Source organism: Hemiscyllium ocellatum, chromosome 25, assembly GCF_020745735.1.
Source record: "Hemiscyllium ocellatum isolate sHemOce1 chromosome 25, sHemOce1.pat.X.cur, whole genome shotgun sequence".
Taxonomy (NCBI): domain Eukaryota; kingdom Metazoa; phylum Chordata; class Chondrichthyes; order Orectolobiformes; family Hemiscylliidae; genus Hemiscyllium; species Hemiscyllium ocellatum.
The window spans coordinates 10,905,064-10,932,429 of NC_083425.1; the positions used below are offsets into that span (position 1 = coordinate 10,905,064).

Genomic DNA, 27,366 nt, shown 5'->3' on the forward strand with positions numbered 1-27,366 from the left:
GGGACTAATATACTGACAGGGAGATTTGTTAGAGCTGCTCGTGAGGATTTAAACTAGTACGGTGAAGGTATAGGACCCAGGGAGATAGTGAGGTACAGTTGAGAACAAAGGCGAGTCAAATGGTCAGGGCAGGCAAGGACAAAGCAGAGAACAAGGTAGGACTGATAAGTTAAACTGCATTTATTTCAATGCAAGAGGCTGAACAGGGAAGGCAGATGAATTCAAAGCATGGTTAGGAACATGGGACTGGGATATCATAGCAATTACAGAAACATGGCTCAAGGATGGACAGAACTAGGGGCTTAATGTTCCAGGATACAACTGTTACAGGAAGGGCAGAAAGGGAGGCAAGAGAGGAGGGGGAGTGGCGTTTTAGATAAGGGATAGCATTACAGCTGTATTGAGGGAGGATATTCCCGGAAATACATCCAGGGAAGTTATTTGGATGGAACTGAGAAATAAGAAAGGGATGATCACCTTGGAATTGTATTATAGACCCACCCAATAGTCAGAAGGGAACTGAGAAACAAATTTGTAAAGTGATCTCAGTTATTTGTAAGAATAACAGGGTGGTTATGATAGGGGACTTCAACTTTCCAAACATAGACTGGGACTCCCATAAATTTGTTAAGTGTGTACAAGAAAATATTCTGACTCAGTATGTGGATGTACCTACCACAGAAGGTGCAAAACGTGACCCACTCTTGGGAAATAAGCAAGGGCAGGTGACTGAGGTGTCAGTGGGGGAGCACTTTGGGGCCAGTGACCATAATTCTATTAGATTTAAAATAGTGATGGAAAAGGATAGACCAGATCTTAAAGTTGAAGTTCTAAATTGGAGAAAGGTTAATTTTGATGGGATTAGGCAAGAACTTTCAAAAGTTGATTGGGGGCAGATGTTCGCAGGTAAAGGGACAGCTGGAAAATGGGCAGCGTTCAGAAATGAGATAACAAGAGTCCAGAGAAAGTATTCCTGGTAGGTTGAAAGTAAAGGCTGGTAGGTGTAGTGAAGGCAGGATGACTAAAGAAATTGAGGGTTTGTTTAAGAAAAAGAAGGAAGCATATGTCAGATATAGACAGGATAGATCGAGTGAATCCTTAGAAATGTGTAAAGGTAGTAGGAGTATACTTAAGAGAGAAAACAGGAGGGCAAAAAGTGGACATGTGATAACTTTGGTAAATAAAGTTAAGGAGAATCCAAAGGGTTTTTACAAATACATTAAGGACAAAAGGGTAACTTGGCAGAGAATAGGGCCCCTCAAAGATCAGCAAAGTGGCCTTTGTGTGGAGCCGCAAGAGATGGGGGAAAGATACTAAATGAGTATTTTGCATCAGCATTTACTAAGGAATAGGACATGGAAGATATAGAATCTAGGTAAATATATGGTGATATCTTGAAAAATGTCCATATTATAGAGGAGGAAGTGCTGGATGTCTTGAAACACATAGACATGGATAATTCCCCAGGACCTGATCAGGTGTACCCTAGAACTCTGTGGGAAGCTAGGGAAGTGATTACTGGGCCCCTTACTGAAATATTTATATCATCAATAGTGATAGGTGAGGTATCGGAAGAGTGGAGGTTGGCTAACATGGTGCAACTGTTTAAGAAAGGTGCTAAGGACAAGCCAGGGAACTATAGACCAGTGAGCCTGACATCAGTGGTGGGCAAGTTGTTGGAGGGAATCCAGAGGGGACAGGAAGTATGTGTATTTGGAAAGGCAAGGACTGATTAGGCAAAGTCAACATGACTTTGTGCGGGGGAAATCATGTCTCACAAACTTGATAGAGATTTTTGAAGAAGTAACAAAAAGGATTGATGAGGGCAGAGATGGTAAATGTTATCTATATGGACTTCAGTAAGACGATCGACAAGGTTCCCCATGGGAGACTGGTTAGCAAGGTTAGATCTCTTGGAATACAGTCATTTGGATACAGAACTGGCTCAAAGGTAGAAGACAGAGGGTATTGGTGGAATGTTGTTTTTTAGACTGGAGGTCTGTGATCAATGGTGTGCCACAAGGATCGGTGCTGGGTCCTCTACTTTTTGTCATTTATATAAATGATTTGGATGTGAGCATAAGAGGTAGAGTCAGTAAGTTTGCAGATGACACCAAAATTGAAGGTGCAGTGGACAGCAAAGAAGGTTACCTCAGATTACAACGGAATCTTAATCGGAGGGCCCAATGTGCTGAGAATTGGCAAATGGAGTTTAATTTAGATAAATGTGGGGTGCTGTATTTTGGGAAAGCAAGTCTTAGCAGGACTTATACACTTATTGGTAAGGTCCTCGGCAGTGCTGATGAACAAAGAGACCTTGGAGCGCTGGTTCAAAGCTCATTAAAGTGGAGGCGCAGGTAGATAGCATAGTGAAGAAGGCATTTGGTATGCTTTCCTTTATTGGTCAGAGTATTGAGTACAGGATTTGGGAGGTCATGTTGCAGCTGTATGGGACATTGGTTAGGCCACTTTTGGAATATTACATGCAATTCTGGTCTCCTTCCTATCGGAAAGATGTTGTGAAACTTGAAAGAGTTCAGAAAAGATTTACAAGGATGTTGCCAGGGCTGGAGGATTTGAGATATAGGGAGAGGTCGAATGGGCTTGGGCTGTTTTCCCTGGAGTGTTGGAGGCTGAGGGGTGACCTTGACCTTATAGAGATTTATAAAATCATGAGGGGCATGGATATGATAAATAGACAAAGTCTTTTCCATGGGTTGGGGGAGTCCAGAACTAGAGAGCATAGGTTTAAGGTGAGATGGGAAAGATATAAAAGAGACCTAAGGGGCATTGTTTTCACGCAGAGGATGGTACATTATGGAATGAGCTGCCAGAAAAAGGGGTGGAGGCTAGTACAATTGAACATTTAAAAGGCATGTGGATGGGTATATGAATAGGAAGGGCTTGAAGGGATATGGGCCAGGTGGGACTACACTGGTTTGGGATATCTGGTCGGCATGGACGAGTTGGACCAAAGGGTCTGTTTCCATGCTGTACATCCCTATCACTCTGTGACTCTATATGAAGAACGTTTGAGGACTCTGGGTTTATACTTGATGGACTTTAGAAGGATGAGGGGAAGTCTAATCGAAACATACAGAATACTGAATGGCTTAGTCAGAGTTGATGTTGGGAAGATGCTTCAAGTGATGAGAGACTAGGACCCAAGGACATAGAGTTAGAATAAAGGGATGACCTTTTAGAATGGAGATAGGGAGAAAAGTCTTCAGCAAGAGAGTGGTGAATCTATGGATTTCATTGCCACAGAAGACTGTGGAGGCCAGGTTATTGAGTATATTTAAGACTGAGATAGATAGGTTCTTGCGTATCAAGGGATCAATGGTTGCAGGGAGAAAGGAGAATGGGTCGAGAAACTTATCAGCCATGATTGAATAGCACAGCAGATGCAATGAGCTGAATGGCCTAATTTCTGCTCCTATGTCTTATGGTTTAATTGATACATTCAAAAGGAAACAGCAAGTCTGTAGGCAAAACACTTTTTTAAAAAAAGTATTCATTTATGGAGTGTGGGTATTGCTGGCTGGCCAGTATTTATTCCCTGTTCCTCGTTGCCCTGGAGAAGATGGTGGTGAGCTGCCTTCTTGAACTGCTGCAGTCCACCTGTTGTGGGCTGACCCACAGTGCAATTAGTGAGGAAATTCCATGATTTTGACCCAGAGACAATGAGTAAAGGTGATATATTTCCAAGTCAGGATGGTGAGTGGTTTGGAGGGGAACTTAGTGATGTTCCTACATATCTGCTCCCCTTGTCTTTCTAGATGGAAGTGGTCATGTGTTTGGAAGGTGCTGTCTGAGGATATTTGAATTTCAGCAGTGTATCTCGTAGATAGTACATACTGCTGATACTCAGCAATGGTGGTGGAACGAGTGGATGCAGTGCAAATTAAGGGGCTACTTTTTCCTGGATGATGTCAAGCTTCTTATGTGTTGACGGAGCTGCACTAATCCAGCAAGTGGGGATTCCATCACATATCTCACTTGGAATATTTTGTATAGTTCTGGTCCCCCCCATTACAGGAAGGATGTGGAAGCATTGGAAAAGGTGCAGAGGATATTTACCAGGATGTTGCCTGGTCTGGAGGAAAGGTCTTATGTGGAAAGGGTGAGAAACTTGGGACTGTTCTCATTAGAAAGAAGAAGGCTAAGAGGGGATTTGACTGAGACATACAAGATAATCAGAGGATTAGATAGGGTAGAGAATGGAAGTCTTTTTCCTAGGATGATGACATTAGCTTGTATGACAGGGCATAGCTACAAATTGAGGGGTGATACATTTAAGACAGATGTCAGAGGCAGGTTCTTTACTCAGAGTGGTAAGGGCGTGGAATGCCCTGCCTGCCAATGTAGTTAACTCAGCCACATCATGGGATTTAAACAATTTAAGCACATGGATGATGATGGAATAGTGTAGGGGGGTGGGCTTAGATTAGTTCACAGGTCGGCGCTATATTGTTCTATTTTCTATGACCTGTGCCTTGTATGGTGGACAGGCTTTAGGAAATCACAAGGTGAGTTACTCACTGTAGTACTGCTAGGCTCTGTACTGCTCTTGTAGTGTCCTTGTACTGTAGTGCTCTGTACTGCCCTTGTGTTTATTTGGTGACTACAGCTGAGTTTCTGGTTAGGATGTTGATAGTCTGGGATTCAGATATTGTAACACCATTCAACGTCAATGTGTGGTGGTTAGGTAGTCTCTTACTGGTGATGGTCATAGTCTGGCATTTGTGTCACACGAAGGTTACTTGCTACTTTTCAGTCCAAGCCTGGATATTGTTCAGATCTTGATGCATTTGAACGTGGACTGCATCGTGAATGGTGCTGAACATTATGCAATCATCATATGGTCAGAAGTGGGGAAATTTGCTGATGGAGGGAAGGTCATTGATGAAACAGATAAAGGTGGTTCAGTCCAAGACAGTCCCTGAGGATCTCTGACAGAGAGGATCTGGGAGCTGAGATGACTGATCGCCAACAGCCATCAGCATCTTCTTATGTGGAGAAAGTGAGGACTGCAGATGCTGGAGATCAGAGCTGAAAAATGTGTTGCTGGAAAAGTGCAGCAGGTCAGGCAGCGTCCAAGGAGGAGAAGCGATGTTTCGTGAAGAAGGGCTTATACCCAAAACGTCGATTCTCCTGCTCCTTGGATGTTGTCTGACCTGCTGCGCTTTTCCAGCAACACATTTTTCAGCCCATCTTCTTATGTATCAGTTATGGCTCTAGAGTTAGCCCCTGATACCCATTGATTCCAATTTTGCTAGGGCTCCGTACTGCCGTATTCAGTCAAATGCAGCCTTGATGTCACATCATCTCTGGAATTCAGCTCTTCTGTCCATGCTTGAACCAAAGCTGTAATGAGGTCAGGAGCTGAGTGGCCCGAGTGGAACTCAAACTGGCCATCACTGAGCAGGTTACTGCTGAAGAGGTGCTGCTTGATAGTGATGTTTCTGATACCTTCCATCACATTACTGATAATCAAAAGTACACTGATGGAATAGTAATGGGCTGGGTTAGATTTTACTGCATTCCTGGGCAATTTTCCACATAATGCAAGATTCAAATATCTGACAAAGAAAACGATTGCTCCGTGATTCAATCTGTTACATATGCGGTGATTACAAAGCCTTTCAGTGAGAATATTTAAATTAGTTTTAGTGGTAGAGGATGGTAATTATTAGAAGAGCTCATTGATATTGTGCAGAGGGGAGCTCTCAGATGAAGGGTGAACTGACTACCAGTGGTGATGTAATGGTCCAAATGTTCTGATAAATTCAACAATGCTTCTTCTATAGCAATGAAACAGTTGGTCCCATTTCGTACATATCATTGTTGTCAATTCTTAAAAACTTACAAAATATCGGAAATTAACAGTCATATACTGAAAAGAGTTAAGCAACAACACAACTAGATAAACCTACAGGCACAAATGAGGTAGTTGAGCTGATGTTTCGAGTCTAGCTGACCCTTGGTTAAAGCTCAGCTTTGACCAAGTGAATTAAAAAGACAAAGGGTCAGTTAAAGACTCGAAACATCAGCTCTTTTCTCTCCTTACAGATACTGCCGGACCTGCTGAGAAACCATTTTCTCTTTTGGTTTCAGATTTCAGTGTCTGCAGTAATTTGCTTTTATCCTGACTCAAGCCTGTCCATCATCTACAAGGTACACTCAGAAGTGATGGAATACTCCCTAATGGTCAGGACTGATGCAATTCTATCAACAGAAGCAGCTTGACATTACCTAGGACAAAGCAGCCTGTGTAACTGGCACATGTACAAACATCCACACCCTCCATCACTGACACAGTAGCTACAGTGTGTAATATCTACAGGATGCACTGCAGAAATTTACCAAAGAATCTTAGATAGCACCTTTCAAATCCACAACCACTTTCTAGAATATTCTCTCTAAGAGCATTGTGTGACAACTCAACAGGCAGACTGCACTAGTGCAAGGCATTTCACCACCACCTTTTCAAGGGAAATTAGGGATGGGCAATAAATACTAGCCAGCCAGCAACACCCATATCCCACAAATGATTTAAAAGACCACATTGACTGCTTCAGTACATAACCTCTGGAATTCAGCTCTTCTGTCCATGTTTGAACCAAAGCTATAATGAAGTCAGGAGCTGAGTTGAAGACAGTGAGGACTGCAGAAGCTGGAAGCCAGAGTCAATAGACGTGAAGCTGGAAGAGGACAAGTCAGGAAGCAATTGAACAGGAATATCAATGGTTCAGGCTGAAATGAGTCCTGATGAAAAGGATTTCAAATGAAATGCTGACTTTCCTGCTCCTCAGAAACTGAGTGGCCCTGGTGGAACCAGCCCTGGGTAGTATCACTGAGCAGGTGCTGCTTGAAAGCACCGTGGATAATACCCTGCATCACTTTACTCACGATCAAGAGTGACTGACAGAGCAATAATTGGCCAAATTGGATTTGTCCTGCTTGGTATGTACCTCTTGCTCCTCCAAGACTGTGTTAGGGAACTGGAGCGGGAGCTGGATGAATTTCAAATCAGTCGGGAGGCAGAGTCTGTGATATATGAGTTACAGGGAAATACAGTTACTCCTAGGCTCGAAGAAAGCCGGATAACTGCTTGAAGGGGGGAGAAAAAGCAGTTAGTGCAGGAATCCCCCGTGGTTGTTCCCCTGCAAAACACATATACAGTTTTGGATAGTGTTTGGGGGGTAGGGAATAACTTTTCAGGAGCATGCATTGGGGTACAGGTCTCTGGCACAGAGTCTGTCCCTGATGCATAGAAGGGAAGGGGGGAAAAAGGAGGAGAATATTAGTCATTGGGGACACAATAGTTGGAGGATCAGATAAAAGGTTTGTTGGGAAGGAAATACGCATTGTTGGTGTGTTGCATTCCGAGCACCAGGGTCCATGATATCTCAGATCTTGTCTTTGCAGTCCTGAAGGGAGAGGGTGACCAGGCCCAAGTCATAGTCCACATTGGTACTAACAAAAAGGTAGAAAGAGGGATTGGGATGTAAGGCAGGATTTCAGGGAGCTAGGGTGGAAGCTGACAGATAGAGCAGGGTCAGGAATGGATGTTGCTGGTTCCAGGGTTTAGATCTTTCATTAGGATCAGGGAAGGCGGTAAAAGAGGGGGTGAAGCTTTGTTAGTCAAGGACAGTAGAACGATGGCTTAAAGAACTTTTGATGAGGACTCATCTACTGAGGTGGTATAGGCTGGGTTAGAAACAAGAGAGGAGAGGTCACACTGTTGGGAATTTTTATATAGGCCTCCACAAAGTTGCAGGGATGTGGAGGAGAGGATTGGCAAAATGATTCTGGGCAGGAGTGAAAGGAACAGGGTGATCATTATGGGGGACTTTAACTTCCCCAACATTGATTGGAAATACTATAACTCTATTATGATGTCAGATGGATCAGTTTTTGTCCAATGCGTGCTGGAGGGTTTCCTGACACAGTATGTTGAAGGACCGACAAGAGGGAACGCCACACTGGATTTGGTACTTGGTAAAGAACCAGTCCAGGTGTTTGATTTAGAGGTAGGTGAGCACTTTGGAGAGAGTGACCATAATTTGGTTACATTTAGTTTAGCGATAGAAAGGGATAGGTGCATCCCATAGGGCAAGAGCAATTATAATGCGATTAGGCAAGATTAGGAGGCATGGAATGAGATACCAAAATGCAGGGGATGGGGACAATCAAAACATGGAGCTGGTTTAAGGAACAGATATTGCATACCCTTGCTAGGTATGTCCTTGTCAGGCAGGGAGGAAGCGATAAGGTAAGAGAACCGTGGTTTACTAAAGAAATTGTATCTCATTAAGCAGAAGAGGGAGGCTTATATGATATTGAGACAAGATGGCTCAGAGGAGGCGATGAAGAGTTACGAATTAGCTAGGAAGGATTTAAAGAGAGTTAAGAGCAAAGAGGGGGTATGATAGTCTTTAGCAGGTAGAATAAAAGGAGATCGCTAAAGTTTTGTATAGGTATGAAAGGATAAAAGGATGACTACAGTAGGAATAGGGCCAGTTAAAGACAGAAATGGGAAATTGTGTGTGGAGCCTGTGGAAATCAGAAAGTTGCTAAATGAATATTTCTCATGTTTTCACTCAAGGAGAATATTGACTCAAGGATTGAGGTTAGTAAGGAGGTGGTGTTAATCAATTCTAGAACGTGTGAAAGTAGACAAGTTGCCTGGGCTGGATGGGATTTATCAGAAGATTCTCTGAGAAGTTAGGGAGGAGATGGCAGAGCCTTTAGCCTTGATCTTTGAGTCACCATGGTCTACAGGTTTAGTACCAGAGGACTGGAATTTCAAAGGTTGAGCCCTTGTTCAAGGGCAGTAGAGATGACCCAGGCAATTGTAGACCAGTGAGCCTAACTCACTGTTGGAAACAAACGTCTGTTGTTGGAAAGGATAATAAGAGATAGGATTTACAATCATCTAGCAAGCAACAATTTGATTGGAGATAGTCAACATGGTTTCATCAAGGGTAGGTTGTCTCTCAAACCTCAGAGTTTTTTTTTGAAAAGGTGACCAAGCATGTGGATGAGGATAGGGCAATTGACATGGTGTACATGGAATTTAGTAAAGCTTTTGATAAGGTTCCACATACTAGACTGTTGGAGAAAATACAGAGGCAGGGGATTGAGGGTGATTTAGCAATTTGATAGAAACTGGTTTTCTGTAATGTGCTGAAAATGTGTTGCTGGAAAAGCGCAGCAGGTCAGGCAGCATCCAAGGAACAGGAAATTCGCTGTTTTGGGCATAAGCCCTTCAAGCAGCCTTCTGTAATGTGCTGCTTGTCATTTTTATAAATGACTTCAACACAAGGCAAAGGTGAATTGGTTAGTAAGTTTGCAGATGACAAGTCAGTGGAGTGGTGAACAGAGTGGAAGGATGTTACATTTGCAGGGGGACTTTGATAAACTGCTGAGAGATAGCAAATGGAGCTCAAATACAGATAAATATGAGGTGATTCACTTTGGGAAGAATAACAATGCAGAAATACTAGATCAATTGAAAGATTCTTGGTAGTGTGGATGTGCAGAGGGATCTTGGTGTTTATGTACATAGATCCCTGAAAGTTGTCACCTAGGTTGATAGTGGTGATAAGAAGGCATACAGTAGGTTTTATTGCTAGGGGGATTGGAGTTCTGAAGCAATGATGTCATGCTGCACCTATACAAAACACTTGGAATATTGTGTGCATTTCTGGTCTCATTACAGGAAGGATGCAGAGGAGATTTACCAGGGATGTTGCCTGGTCTAGAGCAAAAGGTCCTATGAGGAAAGGCTGAGGGAGAGAAGGAGGCTAAGAGGGGATTTAATAGAAACGTACATGATCAGAGGATTAGATAAGGTGGACAATGAGAGTCTTTTTCCTAGGATGATTATGTTGGCTTGAGGGGGTGATAGATTGAAGACAGATGTCAGAGGCAAGTTTTTCTACTGAGTGGTAAGGGTGTAGAATGACATGCCTGCCAACATAGTTAACTCAGGCACATGAATATTTAAACAGCCCTCTGATAAGCACATGGATGAACGATGGGATGGTGTAGCGGGATAGGCTTAGATTAGTTCACAGTTTGGCGCAACATCGAGAGGCGAAGGGTCTGTACTGCACTGTATTGTTCTAGGTCCAGGACATATCTGGGCAATTTTCCACATTGTACAGTCACAACACTGACATTTTCCTACCAAAGAGTTTGATTAGGAAAGCAGCAAATTCTGTAGCATAAGTCTTCAGTACTATTGCCAAAATGATGTCAGTACTGAGACCTTTACAGCATCCAGTGCCTCCAACCATTTCTTCATATTATGGGGAGTGAATCAAAGTGGCTAAAAGCTAATGCTGGGGAGCATTGGAAGAGGCAAAAAAAATGGATAATCCACTTGGCACTTCTGGCTGAAGATTGTTATGAACACTTCAACTTATCTTCTGCACTGATGTGTTGAGCTCTTCCACATTGAGGATGGGGCCAATTGTGGAGCCTCCTCCACCAGTGAGTTGTTTAAATTGTCCACCATCATTCCCGACTGGATGTGGCAAGATTGCAGAGCTTAGATCTGCTTCATTGGTTGTGGGATTGCTAAACTATATCATTTTTACTTCTGTTTGGCAGCTTCACCAGGTTGACGCATCATTTTTCAGAATTCCTGGTGTTGCACCTGATCCCCCTCCTTCACTCTCCATTGATGGTATGGAGGAGTGATGAATATGCTAGATCAAAATAGGGACCAGCTGATGTCTCTTGCATTCCAATGAGTGAAAAGAGGAATAGTTTCACAACAGATTCACCTCTAATCCAGTGTTTGTCTCCACTTTCTCTCCAGTTTTCAACACTGTACTTAAAACATCAAGGTCAGCCTGCACTACAAAATACATTCCTATCACTTCTGATGTTGATTGAAGTCCACGCAAGTACTTAGAAACCTAGTGCAAACAAATGCATCTTTTCATGAGCTTCTTGATCATTGTCACAAAGATGATCCTTTGCCAGAGAGAACAAAAGTCATTTTCAATTAAGACATTCCACACATCAGAAATTTCACGTTTCAAAAGGTTGAAAAATTTGTAGCTAAATCATAGAAGTGTCCCAACAAGTACATATTTTATAATACAATCTATTGTAGCCATGATGGAGTGTTAGCACAACACCCTATGCCAGCATTTTCCCTCTGTGCCATTTCCCTAGATACCAAGATCTTTAATTCACTGACTGGCAGTAATAGCATTGAAGTTCTCAGTAAGTGATTGCAATTTAAGACAAATATGGTGTAAAAGTGAAATTAAAAACTGAAATAAAGTACTTGAAAAGGAGAAGTAACAAAAGGACATGAGAAAATAAAATTAAATTAATTCCAATTTTTCTGAAGTCAGCACATTGCTAGTTCATAGCTGTCCCACACACAACCTGTGCATTGATTTATTTGTTACATCAGCACATAATACTCAGCCATGTTTTAATGCACCATTGGAGAAAAGCAGACATTGAATTCAAAAACTTCTACAGACATTTGCCACACTGTACATTCATTAAAACTGCAACAAGTTCAAGGTTAACACAAAGTAGGGTATTTACATATAGCACAAAATAATTCCAAAGGAAACTCAACAGGTTAAAAATGACAGTAAGCAACCATTAAAAATTTAAACAATAAACTTAACCTCTCAGGCAAAAATTACTTCCTAGAAGTATGAAGACAAATACAACAGTAATATTACTTACTAGTATATGTTGGACAGAATGCTGACCATTATGACACAATTGGTTCAGTTTCAAAGGCCACTGGCTCTCAATTTTACAATTCTGCCTTTGGTAATTGCAATGAGATAAAGACTGAGGGTGCTGTGTAAAATTTAAGAAATTTTTTTTCATAATTTCAAGCATTAAAAACTCAAGAGCTAGAAATTTAGTATAGTGCTAGTGCAGAACATGTTGGAAAAAAAATTAACTTTGAACATTTTCTTCTTTTAAACTGCTGATAAGCAGAGTTAAAATTTAAATTTCAATTGTTCGATCTCAATAATTGTAATAAATATGTACTGCAGACATTTATTATAATATTGTATGGTCCCAAGAAATAAAACTGCTGGCAGAATGCATTGTGCCCATAATTAGAACTACCAGACATGCTAAGGAAAAAATTTAATAAAGGAAGCATTGAGGTTTGACTGAAGGTGGCAGGGGGGTTTTTCTTTGAAGGGGGCTGGAGTGAAGGGGGCGAGGGGGACAATTAAAATGGTCTCATCTTCCATGATGAAGGAGGAGGTTAAAAAATAAACTATGACTATTTCAAACACAAAGCAAAATTTTCCTGACATTCGTAAACATCAAAACTGCTCCAGTTTTAATTGCATCTTAAAATCTCTTCATAAATAGAAAAGCAGCATGTTACATAAAATCCAAAATCACCAAAAAAGTATTATAGATATTTGTAAAGTCTACGTTATAAGACCTTTTACAGGTCAATTATATGCAAATAGAATATATAATTTTAAAATTATATACTTACATTTTTACAGCTCTGCACTGTAAATACTATCTGTATATTTACAAGCAGCCGGTTTAGTATGCCCACAAAGTACAGACTACCCCTTAGTGTATCCCATTATTTTAAATTAAATTACTAAAAATATTGAAAGGTTCACCAATTAAACCCACTGCAAACCTAAAATGCAAAAATCTAGTCAACATAAAACAAATAGTGCTGAAGAAAAACCATTCATTAAATGAAGTGTACTGGTGTAAGTCAGCAGTTATGCATGGTTAGAATTATTCACTAGATTGTGTGTCAAGGATTCCTTTTGTTCGTTCATCACATCTCTTCTTGATGGCTTCTATTGCTGCCAACTCTTTAGCTTCCTTCTTTTGGTTTCTTGCTTCGAAGTGTAACCTGTCAGTGGCAGTAAAAAAAAATGTTTAGAAAAGGAAGATATTCAATAAGTTAGCTCTTGCTGCAGGTATGAAATTCAAAATGCATTTCAAGGTGACACCTACAAAATTTTAGTTTATTTTTCCTCAAAGGATCCAATGTCTTTTGAGAAAAAGGCGCCATCATGAAGCTATTCCCTCCTCCCTACCAAAAGTTAAGGCTACACAGATGCAAAAGGAAATATATTCTTGACATTTGGCCTGTTAATTGTCGTTTTTGCTGGAATGCTTTTTGGTTAGATACACAAATTTAGGCCCAAACAAGAGATATTTGGACTAAGTGAAACATTCTTCCCATCCACTTTATGACAATTAACCAGATTTGTGCACAAAGCTGGAACAGAATGAAAGAAATCTGAATCTAACAAAAAACTATTGAACCTAAAACAGAGTTATAAAACAATATATTAAGCCATGTTTTCTAGTTAAACATTGCAACAGTTATGAAAATGTCATGTAATTACAATAGTTTTGAAATTGCCAAACATTTAGAAAGTTGGATTTTATACCTTTCTCCCCCCCCCCACCCCCATTTTAAATTCAAACAATTACGGATCAGGTATACAATGTATTTGTAAAGCACATTGGGGCAGCATGGTGGCTCAGTGGTTAGCACTGCTGCCTCACAGCGTCAGGGTCCCAAGGTTTGATTCCAGCCTTGGGTGACTGTGTGGAGTTTGCACATTTCCCCATGTGGGTTTCCTCTGGATGCTCCGGTTTCCTTCACAATCCAAAGATGTGCAGGTCAGGTGAATTGGCCATGCTAAAATTGTCCAGTGTTAGGTGCATTAGTCAGAGGGAGGCAGTTACTCTTCAGAGGGTCAGTGTGGACTTGTTTCCACACTGTAGGAAATCTAATCTAATCTAATCTAATCTATCAAAGCTCCCACAAAGTTTCTATCAATGCTTTCCCCCCAAGGACATGTACACGATGGATTAGTTAAGCTCAAAATTCCCTTAACGCTCCCCAACAATATACTTTAGTTTCAACGTCCATAAGAGATAGTAGGAGAATTAGGCCATTGATAGGTCCATCGTGCCTGCTCCACCATTCAATCATGGCTGATACATTTCTGAAGCCCCTTCTCCTACCTTTTCCCTGTAACCTTGGTCTTAAATACACTCAAATGACGTGGCCTCTACAGGCCTCTGTGGCAATGAGTTCCACACATCAACTACTCTCAAGTTGAAGAAATTCCACCTCACGTCAGCTCCAAAAATGTTGTCTCTTCAAGCAGAGGCTTTGCCCTCAGGCCTAGTTTCTCAGACTAGTGGAAATATCTTCCACACATCCACTGTATCCAGGCCTCTGAGCATCCTTTAAGTTTCAAATCAGACACCACTTCCCCCCACCCCCCCACCCCCATTCCACATCCTTCTAAACTCCAACTAGTACAGACCATCAACTGAGAGGGCAGCACGGTGGCACAGTGGTTAGCACTGCTGCCTCACAGCGCCAGGGACCTGGGTTCAATTCCCGCCTCAGGCGACTGACTGTGTGGAGTTTGCACATTCTCCCCGTGTCTGCATGGGTTTCCTCCGGGTGCTCCGGTTTCCTCCCACAGTCCAAAGATGTGCGGGTCAGGTGAATTGGCCGTGCTAAATTGCCTGTAGTGTTAGGTAAGGGGTATATGTAGGGGTATGGGTGGGTTGCGCTTCGGCGGGTCGGTGCGGACTTGTTGGGCCGAAGGGCCTGTTTCCACACTAAGTCTAATCTAAATCTAACTGCTCCTCATATGACAAGCCATTTATCCCAGAGATCATTCTTGTAAATCTCATCTGGAACTTTTCCAAGGCCAATTCACTCTTCAGATTGTGAGCCATTTTGGGCCCCCTATGTTCGAAATATGATCTGACCAGAGCTTTATACAGCCTCAGCAGTACATCTCTGCTCTTGTATTCTGGTCCTCTTGAAGTGCTAAGATTGCATTTTCCTTCCTAACTGCCAAGTGAACATGCATGCTAACCTTAAGAGAATCCTGAATTAGGACTCCCAAGTCCCTTTGTGCTTCAGTTTTTCCAAGCTTTCCCACATTTATAAAATAGTCTATGTTGGTGTTCTTCCTACCAAAGTTATAACCTCACACTTTCCCACACTGTATTCCATCTGCCACTTCATTCTCCTAGCCTGTTCAAGTTGTCGTGCAACCTCCCCGCTTCCTCCCCACTATCCTAACAGAAAACAAGGAAGTGTGGATGCTGGAGATCTTTAAAAAACAAATTGCAGCAGAAACTCAGCAAGTCTGTCAGACAAAAGCAGAGTTGATGTTGAGTCAAGACAGAGAGATACACAGTCAGAGTGAGCAGGCAGAAGACAGAGACAGAATGAGTAGGATGAAAGGGGTAGGTAATCAAGGAGATTGAGAAAAGGGTAATGTGACAATACTATGGCTTTTAGAGGTGCATTTTGTCCTGGTTTTTTTTGGGAGAGATTTTGAGCCGTGGGGGCTGAGCCGAATCCTTCAAGTTAATAAAGTAAACATCTTGGGAGGCTTTGCGTTTTTTTTATTTAAAAAGGTTGAAACTATAGTTGCAGCATGAATGGTTGGAGTCAGACTCCCATAGAACAAAGATTTTAGTTGAACTTTCACTAGTTGCTGGGTTTTGAAGCTGGTTGTGGAAGCAGCTATATCTTTCTGATACAGCTAAAAGCTTGGGTTCTGTCTCACATGCAATTCTGACAGCAGAAAATCAGTTTTATTGATTTTGTCTTTGTCAATTGTGCGTTTACTGGACATTACAATAGTGCTGTTTAGTAGTTAAATAATCTATTATTCTGTTTGGTTTTCTAAGATTTAAAGTTATATCAATTCTTCTTTCCTTTGCTTGTATTTTAACTGGATTAAAGTGTGTTTTGTTTAAAGAAGAATAGTGTGACTAACTGAATTACATCCGGAACATAGCACCTTACATTTGCTTTCAAAATAAACACTTGGGTCGAGGCTATCATCTTGATATATTTGCAGGGAGTTTGGTCTACTCAAAACAGAATAGTTTTCCCACCTGTTCTTGATTATTCTTTGAACAATGTGGTCCGTAGTGAGATCATTCCCACTATTGATGGATTTGAAGATGTTGCGCCGTTTAGGCTCCTGCAAGGAAAGTAAGATGTGATGAACAACTTGAACACAAGAAATAGGCAAAACAATTAAGAATTTAAAAATTTTTGCTTATGTTTACTAAAACTACCATTTGGCATCTTCACTCCCTTTAGAATATCAAGCACATAAAACCTCTTGCACTTTTCTCAGGTGGCAAAAAAATGTCTGCATCAATATTAAAGAAATGTGGCTTGGATCAAGATGTTTAGGTTTAAAAGTGAATCACTGATTTGATTATGTGAACTTGAATGAAGGAATATGCAATAAAGTAAAAGGTCAGCCTGTATACACACGTCTTTGCACATCCAGTCAAAATGTGGAACATGCTGCAGGAATCTGAAAAGAATAAAATTACTTAAGATACAGATTCTTGCCTACATATATGGAACATCAGTAGTAAAAACCACATTAAATATTTAGCTCATATTTAGCCCAGTGAAGACGTTACTGACAGTTTATCCCAGATTTTGATAGATATGCAAGGAAAGCTGCCTTTGTGACTGCCAAAATTAGCAGTACTCTTAAGCAATTGGAGAAATCTAGTATTAAGGTCTATAAATAACCAATACGTGTTCTTAACATTTAACATACGTACGATGTTGAAGTGGTTCTTCTATAGGAATGCAGAATGCAAAGAAGTGCTTAATAAAGTCTAGCCATATTTGGTGATTTCTCTTTTTTAAAAAAGGGCAAAATGCTTGGCTTTGGGTTGGAATGAGTAATGAAGGAAGCAAGTGCAAACTTTTGTTCAAATATGCTCCCCAAGGATTTTAAAGGGCTTAAAAATAAGTGTTCAGAGACCACCTTGCAAATCTCATTCCAAAGTCAAAGTTTCAAACTCCTGAATGTGATACTGTGATTGTCTACAATACTGCTGAAGCTGTTGATTCCTCAATCACTCCTTGTTGCCAATGATGTCATTATCCCCAGTAAGACATTTACTTTCTTCCACTCTCTACTCATGATGTAGCACTACGAGGTGCCACATGGCTTAGTAATTGCAAAAGCAACTCAGCTAATCACACTTGCCACATCCCTGCAACTTCTTTCCCTTTCTGTCTCTCTCAGGGAAGAATAAAGGCAGAACGAAGAATAAGAGCTGAAACTTTTTTGTGACAAGGAATTAAGTACTTTAATTGGTCATGAATGTTAGTTTTTTTAAAAATGCAACTTCAAGTGAATGAAATTAGAAATAATGATTTGGACACTCCAGTGGACAGACAGCTGTTGGACCACCTTGGATTGAAGTTGCATCTCAAGACCATGTGGTATTCTTGACACATGACTCTAAAGAGACTGCCCAGGAAACTATAACTGCTGATAAGCAATTCTCCTAAGGCTCTACAAATCTTCCACAGAAAGAAATTAACTTCAAGTCAGAGACATATGGGTTCCAACTCACCTAAGCTTAATAGTTACCCTAATTCTCAATAGGTTTGAGAATTAAAAATCTACTACTTGGCCATCATTTGTTGCCCATCCACAGGTGCCCTTGAGAAGGTGCTGGTGAGCTGCCTTCTTGAACCGCTGCAGTCCACATGCTTTACATGGACATCATAGCGTCTGATACAATTAAGTGGCTAGCTGGGCCATTTCATACAATAGTTGAGTGTCAACCTCAGTGCTGCAGGCCTGGAATCACATGTAAGTGTAAGTATTGCAACTTGCCTCTCTGAACAACTGAGTGAGCCAGATTTTTACAAAACTGAATTCAAATTTGAATCCAGGCCACGAGAACAGCTGAGTTTATGGATTAGCAGTGCAGCAATAATAGCACAAAGCCATCACCTCCCCTATTTGTGTTCTAGTGTATTTGCATAACATCACAAAATTCATTTCAGGATTCAATGCAATTCATACATGCATACATCATACACGGGTAACGTTTCAAGGTCATCTCTTGGTACAAACTGAATGTATCCTTTAGTGTACAAACTTGATTTGCCTTTTAGCAGCTCCTGGGCATAAAAAGGGAGCATCTCAAATTCACAAGAACTTGAATCCATGCCTTTTAAGTAAAAAAAAGGCTTAGCAATGTGCAGCATTTTTCCTTTTTCCTGTATTTGTTCTTAACAGCTGCAACCATCAGCATACTATTGCTGTAAACAAGTAAACTTGCATTTTTATTACAAAAAAAGTCTTGACAACTTAGTCTTTAAAATATCATGAAACGGTGTTGACAATGTATTTCTGATGAAGGGCTTTTGCCCGAAACGTCGATTTTACTGCTCCCTTGGATGCTGCCTAAACTGCTGTGCTTTTCCAGGACCTCTAATCCAGAATCTGGTTTCCAGCATCTGCAGTCATTGTTTTTACCTAATATACATATAGCTCTTGGTGGATCATGGCTAATTAGTATATCAAAAAGTTGCAACAGCAAAGCTAACCACAAAATTAGCAACTACCTTCACTCAACATACTAGATGCTATGCCAATAAATCTTTTTGATCAATTTTACAGACAGTTTGTCAATACACAGTATTTGATCATTCAAGTCTTATGTGCATGAAGCATACAGTGGTGGAATGCAGATGATCATTGTTAATAAATGGTGTTTACATTAGATTCACAATTACCCTTAGAAACTAGCACGAAACTTAAGCAGCTCAAATATTATGGTGGATTTAATGTTCTTACTAATATTGGTCAAATTTATGTGCATCTATGAGCAAGACAAATTAGCACTCAAGATATCCCTAGATTACTACAAAGATGATAAATAGCACATCTATATGCTGCTAATGCTGTCACTTAAAAGGTCAAAAATGCCAATTGAAAGAACGGGTTAAACAATATCAGATACTTTAAAGAAATATGGTACTGATCTTAGAAAGAACAGACTTGCCCAATGTGCAAGAGCTTGGTTCTCATAAACCTGAAGATTAGGCACAATCGCCGATTTTATCTAAAAGGGATCAAACAAATTTGATGCTTCGAAAAAAAACTCATTAATAGGGTCAAAAATATATGCAAAACATCAGACATGAAAATGTAAAGCAAGCTAACATTAAATATCCAAAATGCAGGCAGCAATTGTCAATGTACCAGTTACAACCAGCAAGAGCCTAGATGATAAAGAAATTCATGGAGCTGTCAGAGTTCTTTCACCTCCAGATGCAACAGTTAACAGACCGAGGCTTCTTAATGGAAGGCCCAGATCTCCATCATTAACTGGCAAGCTATGTTATACTACCAGTCCTCTTAATCCTTTCACTAACTGATGAATCTGCAAATTTTCTCCATTTCTCACCTCCATTCAAAATTACATCCTGCAACTCATCTGGGTTGTTACCAAATCAGCCAAGAACCCTGCCTCCATCTACTTGGCTGACAACCTACAGTGGGCTGGTGCAAAGCTGGCTGGGTGGTTCCTGTCAATTACTGATAAAGATATTCCAGGCTTTCTAGCACTCAACTCCACCACTGCCCTCTGCCCCTCAAAGATGATTTTTAAACAGGTCAGAATCCTCAACCAGCAGCTGGTCAAAATGCAATTGGGTTGGTGAAGCCAACAGTTTCCTGTTTGGTAATAGCAGGCTAGCTACAATGACTGCACCTCAATGTCCACTCAGATTCGTCTCTGGAGGAGCAGCACAAGTGTGATTTGAGGATCTGGAACAGTAGGCATGGGAGAAATAATCTGACTGGAGGAGTAGTCTCTCCCATGCTAACAACTTCCCCAATCATTGTTCTAGTCAGTTCTCATTCTCACTAATTGATAGAGTTGAGGCTTGTTTTAAGTATTGTACATTAGATGAGCCCTTAAGGTCTGAACATTATTCAATTTATCTGATTTCTGGGGGGCCAATCAGATATTCTTCAAACAAGGAATTTTTCATTCATGCAGCGCTTGTAATAAGTATTATCTTTATAAAAAAAAAGAGTTCAGATGACAAAACTTAACTTACAGCATATGGGTCTGAACCATCCTTGTCAGCGATAACTTCTGTCTTTCCATGACAAACTAAGTCAACCTGGAAAAAAAATACCATTAGCAAACAGTTCACAAAGCTCATTCATCACTTCATACTGAATAGATTAATGAGTAACAGAAAACAGTTTGGATATGGCTTAGCTTCAAGGTTCAAGTTCTTTGATGTCAGTAATCATTTCATCCCCCTTAAGCATCAGAAACAGAACAAAATATTTTCAGATTATTGAAGTGGCTGTACATTTTAATTGGGATTTTTAACATTCCATTTCAGCCTCTTTCCTGAAGATTTTAACCCTTGTGCAAGGGTACTGGTTGACCTCATATTACCAATTGATGGTCATTCGATCATAGGAACTGTTGGCCAGCTAAGCGCCTCAATATCAAAAAGCATCTTAATCTGCACATTGAACAGATGTGGACAATAAATGTTATTTAATAATGGCCAGGTGCAGGATGATGATTCCACAAACTAATGGCACAATGGCTCAGCTGAAATCAACATAGAGAACTTAATTCTGAGTAAGGGCCCTCCTGCGGTACAGTATAGTGCCCTTCACCATGGACCAGATGGCTCAGTCCCAACAGCTCCAGAGATACTTCAGTACACTCCAGAACAAGTTGATTAGAAAAAAAGGTTAATTCTGTTAGAAGGGCTGTTGATCTGAAATATTAATATCTTATTCTTCCATCTGTTTGACCTGTTGAATATTTCCATGATTTTCAGCGGAATTTTAAGGTTTAATTTTAAAGCAATTTGAATTTAATAGGACCAGGATTCTCTATACAATAAACTGAATCATTTTCTGACCAACTATCAAACACCCACGCTGTCATTCATATTACAGACAAGGTACATTTTTAACAGGGAGAAGTATTTAAATTTAACTCTAGGTTTATTTTATGAAAACTGATTTTACTTTCTGCCCTCCCTTTCTCTCATACATATGCCCACCTACCATAGTAAATGTTCAGGGGTATCAGAAAACTACCACTATACAGTGTTGTATCTCAAAGTACAATATTAAGGTTTATCAATACAATAAGACAATTGCCCAATTTGACTTCATCAAGGGTATAATTTATCTATCTTTTTGGTACTGAAGCATTAGAAATATTCTATTTATTCTTTCATTCACAATTTAAACAAGTGGTTACAAGTGATCAAGTAAAAACCAAATGGTCACGCTTAGGTAAATTAGCAGAAAAAAAGGAATGTGAATCATTAAAGTCAGTATGTAACTGCATCAAGTAATTAGAAAAGCTAACATAATGGCATAATTTACTGTAAAGGGAATCAAATACCAGTTTGAGGTGGTCATGTTTCAGCTCAACAGGATAACAGCAATATCATATCAGGAGAAGTGTGTACATCACTGGTCTCCTTATTCAAGAAAAGGATGTAAAATGTGTTGGGAGGTAGTTCAGAAAAGGCTTATCTAACTAATACCTGGAATAGTCAGGAGTGTCTTGAGATAAATTCAATTAAAGGCTTCCAAAAGAGAATGGAATGACCTAAATAAAAAAAAACATTGCAGGACCACATGGCAAAGACAATTGGGAGATGAGTTGTTCAGAGTTGTACAGCTGTACAGCATAGAAACAGTTCCTTTGGTTCAACTCATTCATATCAACCAGATATCCTAAAATCAATCTAGTCCCATTTGCCAGCATTTGGCCCAGATCCCCCTAAGCCCTTCCTATTCAAAAGCCCATCTAGATGCCTCCTCCACTTCCTCTATCAGCTCATTCCATGCACACACCACCCTCTGAAAAAGAATTGCTGCTCAGGTCCCTTTTAAAATCTTCCCTCCCCTCACCCTCAACCTATCCTTTAGTTTTGGACTCCTCTACCCTGGGGAAGAGACCTTGGTTATTCATCCTATCCATGCTTCTCATGATTTTATAAACTTCTATAAAGGTCACCCCTCAACCTACACTACGCCAAGGAAAACAGCCCCAGCCTATTCAGCTTCTCCCTGTAGCTCAAACCCTCCAACCCTGGTGACAATACCTGTAAATCTTTTCTGAACACTTTCAAGTTTCACAACATCTTTCTTATAAGCAGGGAGATCAGAAATGCAAGCAGTATTCCAAAAATTGCCTAATCAATGTCCTGTGGAGCCTCAAAATGACATCTCAACTGCTCTACTCAATGCACTGACCACAGTCAGCATGGACTGTGATAGAAAGAATATGATGCATATCGGTTTTGAACTAATGATATTTGGGTTTTAAGGATCAAATTGCAGGTAGTTCTGTAGGCATGATGATTTGCTTTTAAAAATCATGAGAAACAGTTTAGAGATTTGTTGATTAGGGATAGTCAACATGGCTGTGAAAGGTTTCACAAACCTTAATGAGGTCTTTCAGAAGGTGACCAAACAGGTGGATGAGTAAAGGAGTTTAATTTAAAAGTTCTAGAACAGAACCGGTTTGGATGCAAACCTGAAGTTATTGTGACTTGTGAAAGTCTAATCTCAGTTGTATGGAAGGTCCAGGAACAGCTAATCAGATTCTCAAAATTGAAGTCGCAGTTAAAGTTAAGCCCTATTGTTGTGAAAGGGAAAGGAATCTTTGATGTGAGCACTGTAAAGTGTTGCTTAAGGGTTTAGTGCAATTGTATTTTACCATGTTTCAGGAATTTAAACTTCTGCGATATGTAAATAGTTTGGTTGATTCTGCTTAATTTCTTTTGCTTAATAATTTGTTTGTTTTAGATTAGATTAGATTACTTAGTGTGGAAACAGGCTCTTCGGCCCAACAAGTCCACACTGACCCGCCGAAGCGCAACCCACCCATACCCCTACATTTACCCCTTACCTAACACTACGGGCAATTTAGCATGGCCAATTCACCTGACCCGCACATCTTTGGACTGTGGGAGGAAACCGGAGCACCCGGAGGACACGCAGACACGGGGAGAACGTGCAAACTCCACACAGTCAGTCGCCTGAGTCGAGAAACCTTAAATCGTTTTGTCAGGCTATTTCGTTACAAATGAGCAAAAGCTGGTTTTACAACATTTTTAAATAGATGCAGATTTGTGAAAACAGATTTTCATTTGTTCTCCTTTCACCCCCGTCACCATTGCTCTAACACAGGATAAATTCCTCTGCTAATTTAAAGCAGCCACACAGAAAAGATTCCCCCATGATGTAATCTGTTACAATTCAAGAGGCAAAGAACTACCCCCAAAGTCACTATTTAAAGTAAAAATTTATGAATTTTAAATTTTAAAGTCTAGCAGAATATTAACTAACAACTATTTACAACTCCATTCTCTTTAAACCCATCTTTTACTGCCCCCCTCCAAAATACTGGTCCGACAAAAAAAAATCAATTACAATTTTTAAAAAATCACGTTTCAAAACCAGTCAGCTTTGCTGAGTTTCTTCTTTAGATTTTAAGAGAATCTTTCTCCATGTTGGTTCCAATGTGTTTTTCTGTGCAAACCCCTCCTCCAGAGAGGTGCCTCTCAAAGTTCTTACTGGAAGCCAACGTCTTGGTCTTTTGGCAGTTCTCTTTGCCACTCTGGCTAACTGTTCAAAATGTCCAATATTTACACCCCAAAACATCAGATTGTTTCATTCGTTTTAATTTTATCAAAATATTAAGTTCAAATCTGATTGGAGTTTGGTATCTTAGGACATAAATTTCAAATTCAGCCAGTTTAAATTGTTTTTGTCTCACAGCAACCCAGCTACTGCTGGCTGTTTGACCAAATGTTACATTGTTACCTTGTTCAGAACACTGTGCTGTGTCAGGTAGCTTTGCTGGCTTTTCAACTCTCTTAAAAAGGTACAGTATACCTCTACACCTTCAGAACAATATCATACCATTAATGTTTACTAATGTTGTGAACAATACCTTAAGTAGTGCGAGAAGGCAAGTCAAGGATTTGGGCAGGAATTTTAGAATTATATACTTGCGTTCGTTTTGTAGGAACACAAGTTGTGTTTCTGTTTCTGATTTCAAATATCTCAAAAGGTGCCTCTCAGCCATCATGGGTTTGAGGGGAAATGATTACACAGTTAAACTGAAAGTGATTTCCTTACCTAATGCCCATTTTTTAGCTTGAATAATCATACCTTGAAGTGATCCAGTAAATCAGCAGTCACAGAATAAGGCGCTCCTATTACTACTTCTGATACATACTAAAAAGAAAAAAAACTCATTACACCAATACATAATAAATGAATATTGAAAGTAGTTCACACACTGGAAAACTACAGAATAACTTTAAAAAGTCACTATATACTCAAAGTCTAATCCATCCCACTTCACTCACTCTGCAGGCCAGTACACTTAGTGTCCTTTCATGCACATTCATTATTGGGTAATTCTTTCCTTTGTATCGATTCACTTCCTACAAAAAGAAGGATGTTGAATAAAAATAATCAATGCTCAATTTCAAGCTTTCACTGAACATAAAACATATGCCTATAGTTAAATGGTTAATCCTACAAGTACTTCAGTCATGCTGGATTAACTCAAAGCAAAAATGGAAAACAAAAACATGAACACTGACGATAAAATGACAGCTAGACACACCACTCAAAAGGAACACAAGGAAAACATAGCCCAATTGTAAATTACAAATGAGTATACATATACCTAACGACTTAAACTACGTTAAAACTTGTTTAAATCATGCAGTTTGATTATTACCGCCTGACAGAAGGGCAAAAACCATGTTAGTGGAAGTTACTACTCCACAAATAATCTTCCATTGTTTAATTGTGCAAGTATCAATATGCAGTAGAAAATAATTGTGATGTTGCAACTTGAGCTTACATAATGTACTTTCTTTCTGTACCAGAATCAAGCTACGTGAAAATGGCAGATTTAAACCTGTAACAGAATTGTGTTGTAGTGTTCACACTACCTAGGCTCAAGCAGATGTCCCAGTATCCCAAACAATAAAAATGAACATGGTGATTACAAAACAAATGAAAACCATACATGCATAAAGTTTTCACCACCTCTTTCTAGAAATTAATCACAACTTTAAACAGGTAAAGATGATAAAATTAAGTTACAACCTACCTGGTCAAAATGCAGACCAACAATAATATAGGGTCTTTCTGCCAACTTGTAGACATTTTCTAGAAAGTCTACATGACCAATATCTTTTCAAATTGTAAAGGAACGACAATCAATAGACATGATTTGGAGGTGCTGATATTGGATTGGACCGGACCAAGTTAAAAATCACACCACCAGATTTATTTGGAAGTACTAGCTTTCGGAATGCTGCTCCTTTGTCAGGTAGCTAGTAGAGTAGGATCATAGGACACAATTTATAGCACAAGATCATAGCGTCATACACTGATGCAATAAATTGAACAAACTTGGACTGCTGTTAAGTCTGGTATCTTTTAAAATTAGCTGCAGGTTTTGATTCATTAATATATGTAAATTCCAGAACTTCTTTAAGTTTTATCAGCTGCTAGAGAAAGTGGTGGAGGCTGGTACAATTACAGCATTTAAAAGGCATCTGGATGGGTACATGAATAAGAATTGTTTAGAGGGATATTGGCAAAGTGCTGGCAAATGGGACTAGATTAATTTAAGATTTCTGGTTAGCACGGACAAGTTGGACCAAAGGGTCTGTTTCCGTGCTGCACATCTCTGACTTAAAGTCACATTCCCAAGATAACTAAGGTTTTATTTTTTAAAAAGTGACATCTCAGCTCCGACAATGCATTGAAAGGTGTGAGGTTAGAGTCTGCACGCATTCCAATTTTGAGTCAGACTGGTTCTATTTCCAAAGTAGGAATTTATAAAATGTCACATGGATTATACAATATGCATTTGCAAAACTGTATTTGCAGATACATTCCATTTTGTTTAAAAAGCACACAATGTATCTGCAAAAGCAAATTTGGGCGGCACGGTGGCACAGTGGTTAGCACTGCTGCCTCACAGCGCCTGAGACCCGGGTTCAATTCCCGACTCAGGCGACCGACTGTGTGGAGTTTGCACGTTCTCCCCGTGTCTGCGTGGGTTTCCTCCGGGTGCTCCGGTTTCCTCCCACAGTCCAAAGATGTGCGGGTCAGGTGAATTGGCCATGCTAAATTGCCCGTAGTGTTAGGTAAGGGGTAAATGTAGGGGTATGGGTGGGTTTCGCTTCGGCGGGTCGGTGTGGACTTGTTGGGCCGAAGGGCCTGTTTCCACACTGTAAGTCTAATCTAATCTAATCTAAGACTGGAATACCTTCAAACTGATAAAGATCATACTGTAGGGAATCTAATTTAACCTAACCTAACCTCACACCTTTAATGCATGGTCCGAGCAGAGATATTAACTTAAGGTTTTACATAAAAGTATCTTGGGAATGTGACTTGAAAGTTGTTCTGGGATTTACATATTAATGAATGGAAACCTCCAGCCCATTCTAAAAGATGAAAGACTTAACAGCAATGTAGGTTTGTTCAATATAATGCATCAGTGTATGACATTATGATCTTTTGCAATAAATTGTGTCCTACGATCCTACTCAACTAGCTACCTGACAAAGGAACAGTGCTCTGAAAGCTTGTACTTCCAAATAAACCTGTTGGACTATAACGTGATGTTACAAGATATTTAAAATTAATACACTTTATACACTACAGAACAGAGAAGCTTTAACATCAACAAAAATTAACTCAATAAGGATACGGAACAAGTCAAATGCTCCTGCCACGTAAATTATAGTGTCATTTGGTTCAGGCTCTTTTCCAGAAGCAAATTGAATAATTTTTTGGGAAGTCTGCAAAAATTGAGATACTCCAGTCCAGGGGCTGTGACCTTTCGGCCCCTTTCAAACAAAGAAAAAAAAATTTTAGGATGCGTGCAATGACTTTATATTGTATTTATATAGCTTTTTGTTAAATCAGAAAACAAATGATACATCATATACTTTATCTCTAGACCTTGCAAGCAAAGTTAATCTTTATTAGGCTATATTGGGATAATTACTTAGTGTAAATCTCAATGAACCAAAGATACATTCAACAAAGATACAATCTTTCTCATTTGATTTTATTAGTTGGAGTCATTTTAAAATAGTTAAATTTTGGAATGAAGTGTCATTTAGCACTAAACATTTGATCAACATTACATTAAAAACAAATGAGTTAACAAAATATTGACTACAAAATGTACTAAAAAAAACAAACGATTCTTCATTCTTAGTGTACATTCAGTACATCTAATTTGTTCACACTTTGCCAAGATTTATGAACAATCATTCAAAAACAAGGTTTTACTTGTCACATTTATAGCACAAACTCCCACTCTTTATTTAAGCTAAAAGCCTTCTGTTAAATGCCTCTGACATTTTAGGATAGACTACTTCCAAGCCTCTGCGCGATTTATTCTCTGAAAGGCTAAAAAGCTTACGTGACTGCA

General features: G+C 39.8%; 1 protein-coding gene across 2 annotated transcripts in view; it reads right to left on the reverse strand.

The window, feature by feature from the left end:
• Positions 1-11,351: 11,351 nt before the first annotated feature.
• pcyt2 (phosphate cytidylyltransferase 2, ethanolamine) overlaps positions 11,352-27,366 on the reverse strand; it is a 65,262-nt gene continuing 49,247 nt past the window's right edge. For both annotated transcript variants that reach the window (XM_060844461.1, XM_060844462.1), the window contains 7 exons: positions 26,635-26,773; positions 25,018-25,100; positions 24,260-24,337; positions 24,060-24,125; positions 19,946-20,011; positions 15,940-16,028; positions 11,352-12,898 (listed from right to left, as the gene is read on the reverse strand). In XM_060844461.1, the coding sequence (XP_060700444.1) occupies positions 12,778-12,898; positions 15,940-16,028; positions 19,946-20,011; positions 24,060-24,125; positions 24,260-24,337; positions 25,018-25,100; positions 26,635-26,773 (642 nt within the window). In that variant the 3' untranslated portion in view covers positions 11,352-12,777. The remainder of the gene's footprint in view (positions 12,899-15,939; positions 16,029-19,945; positions 20,012-24,059; positions 24,126-24,259; positions 24,338-25,017; positions 25,101-26,634; positions 26,774-27,366) is intronic.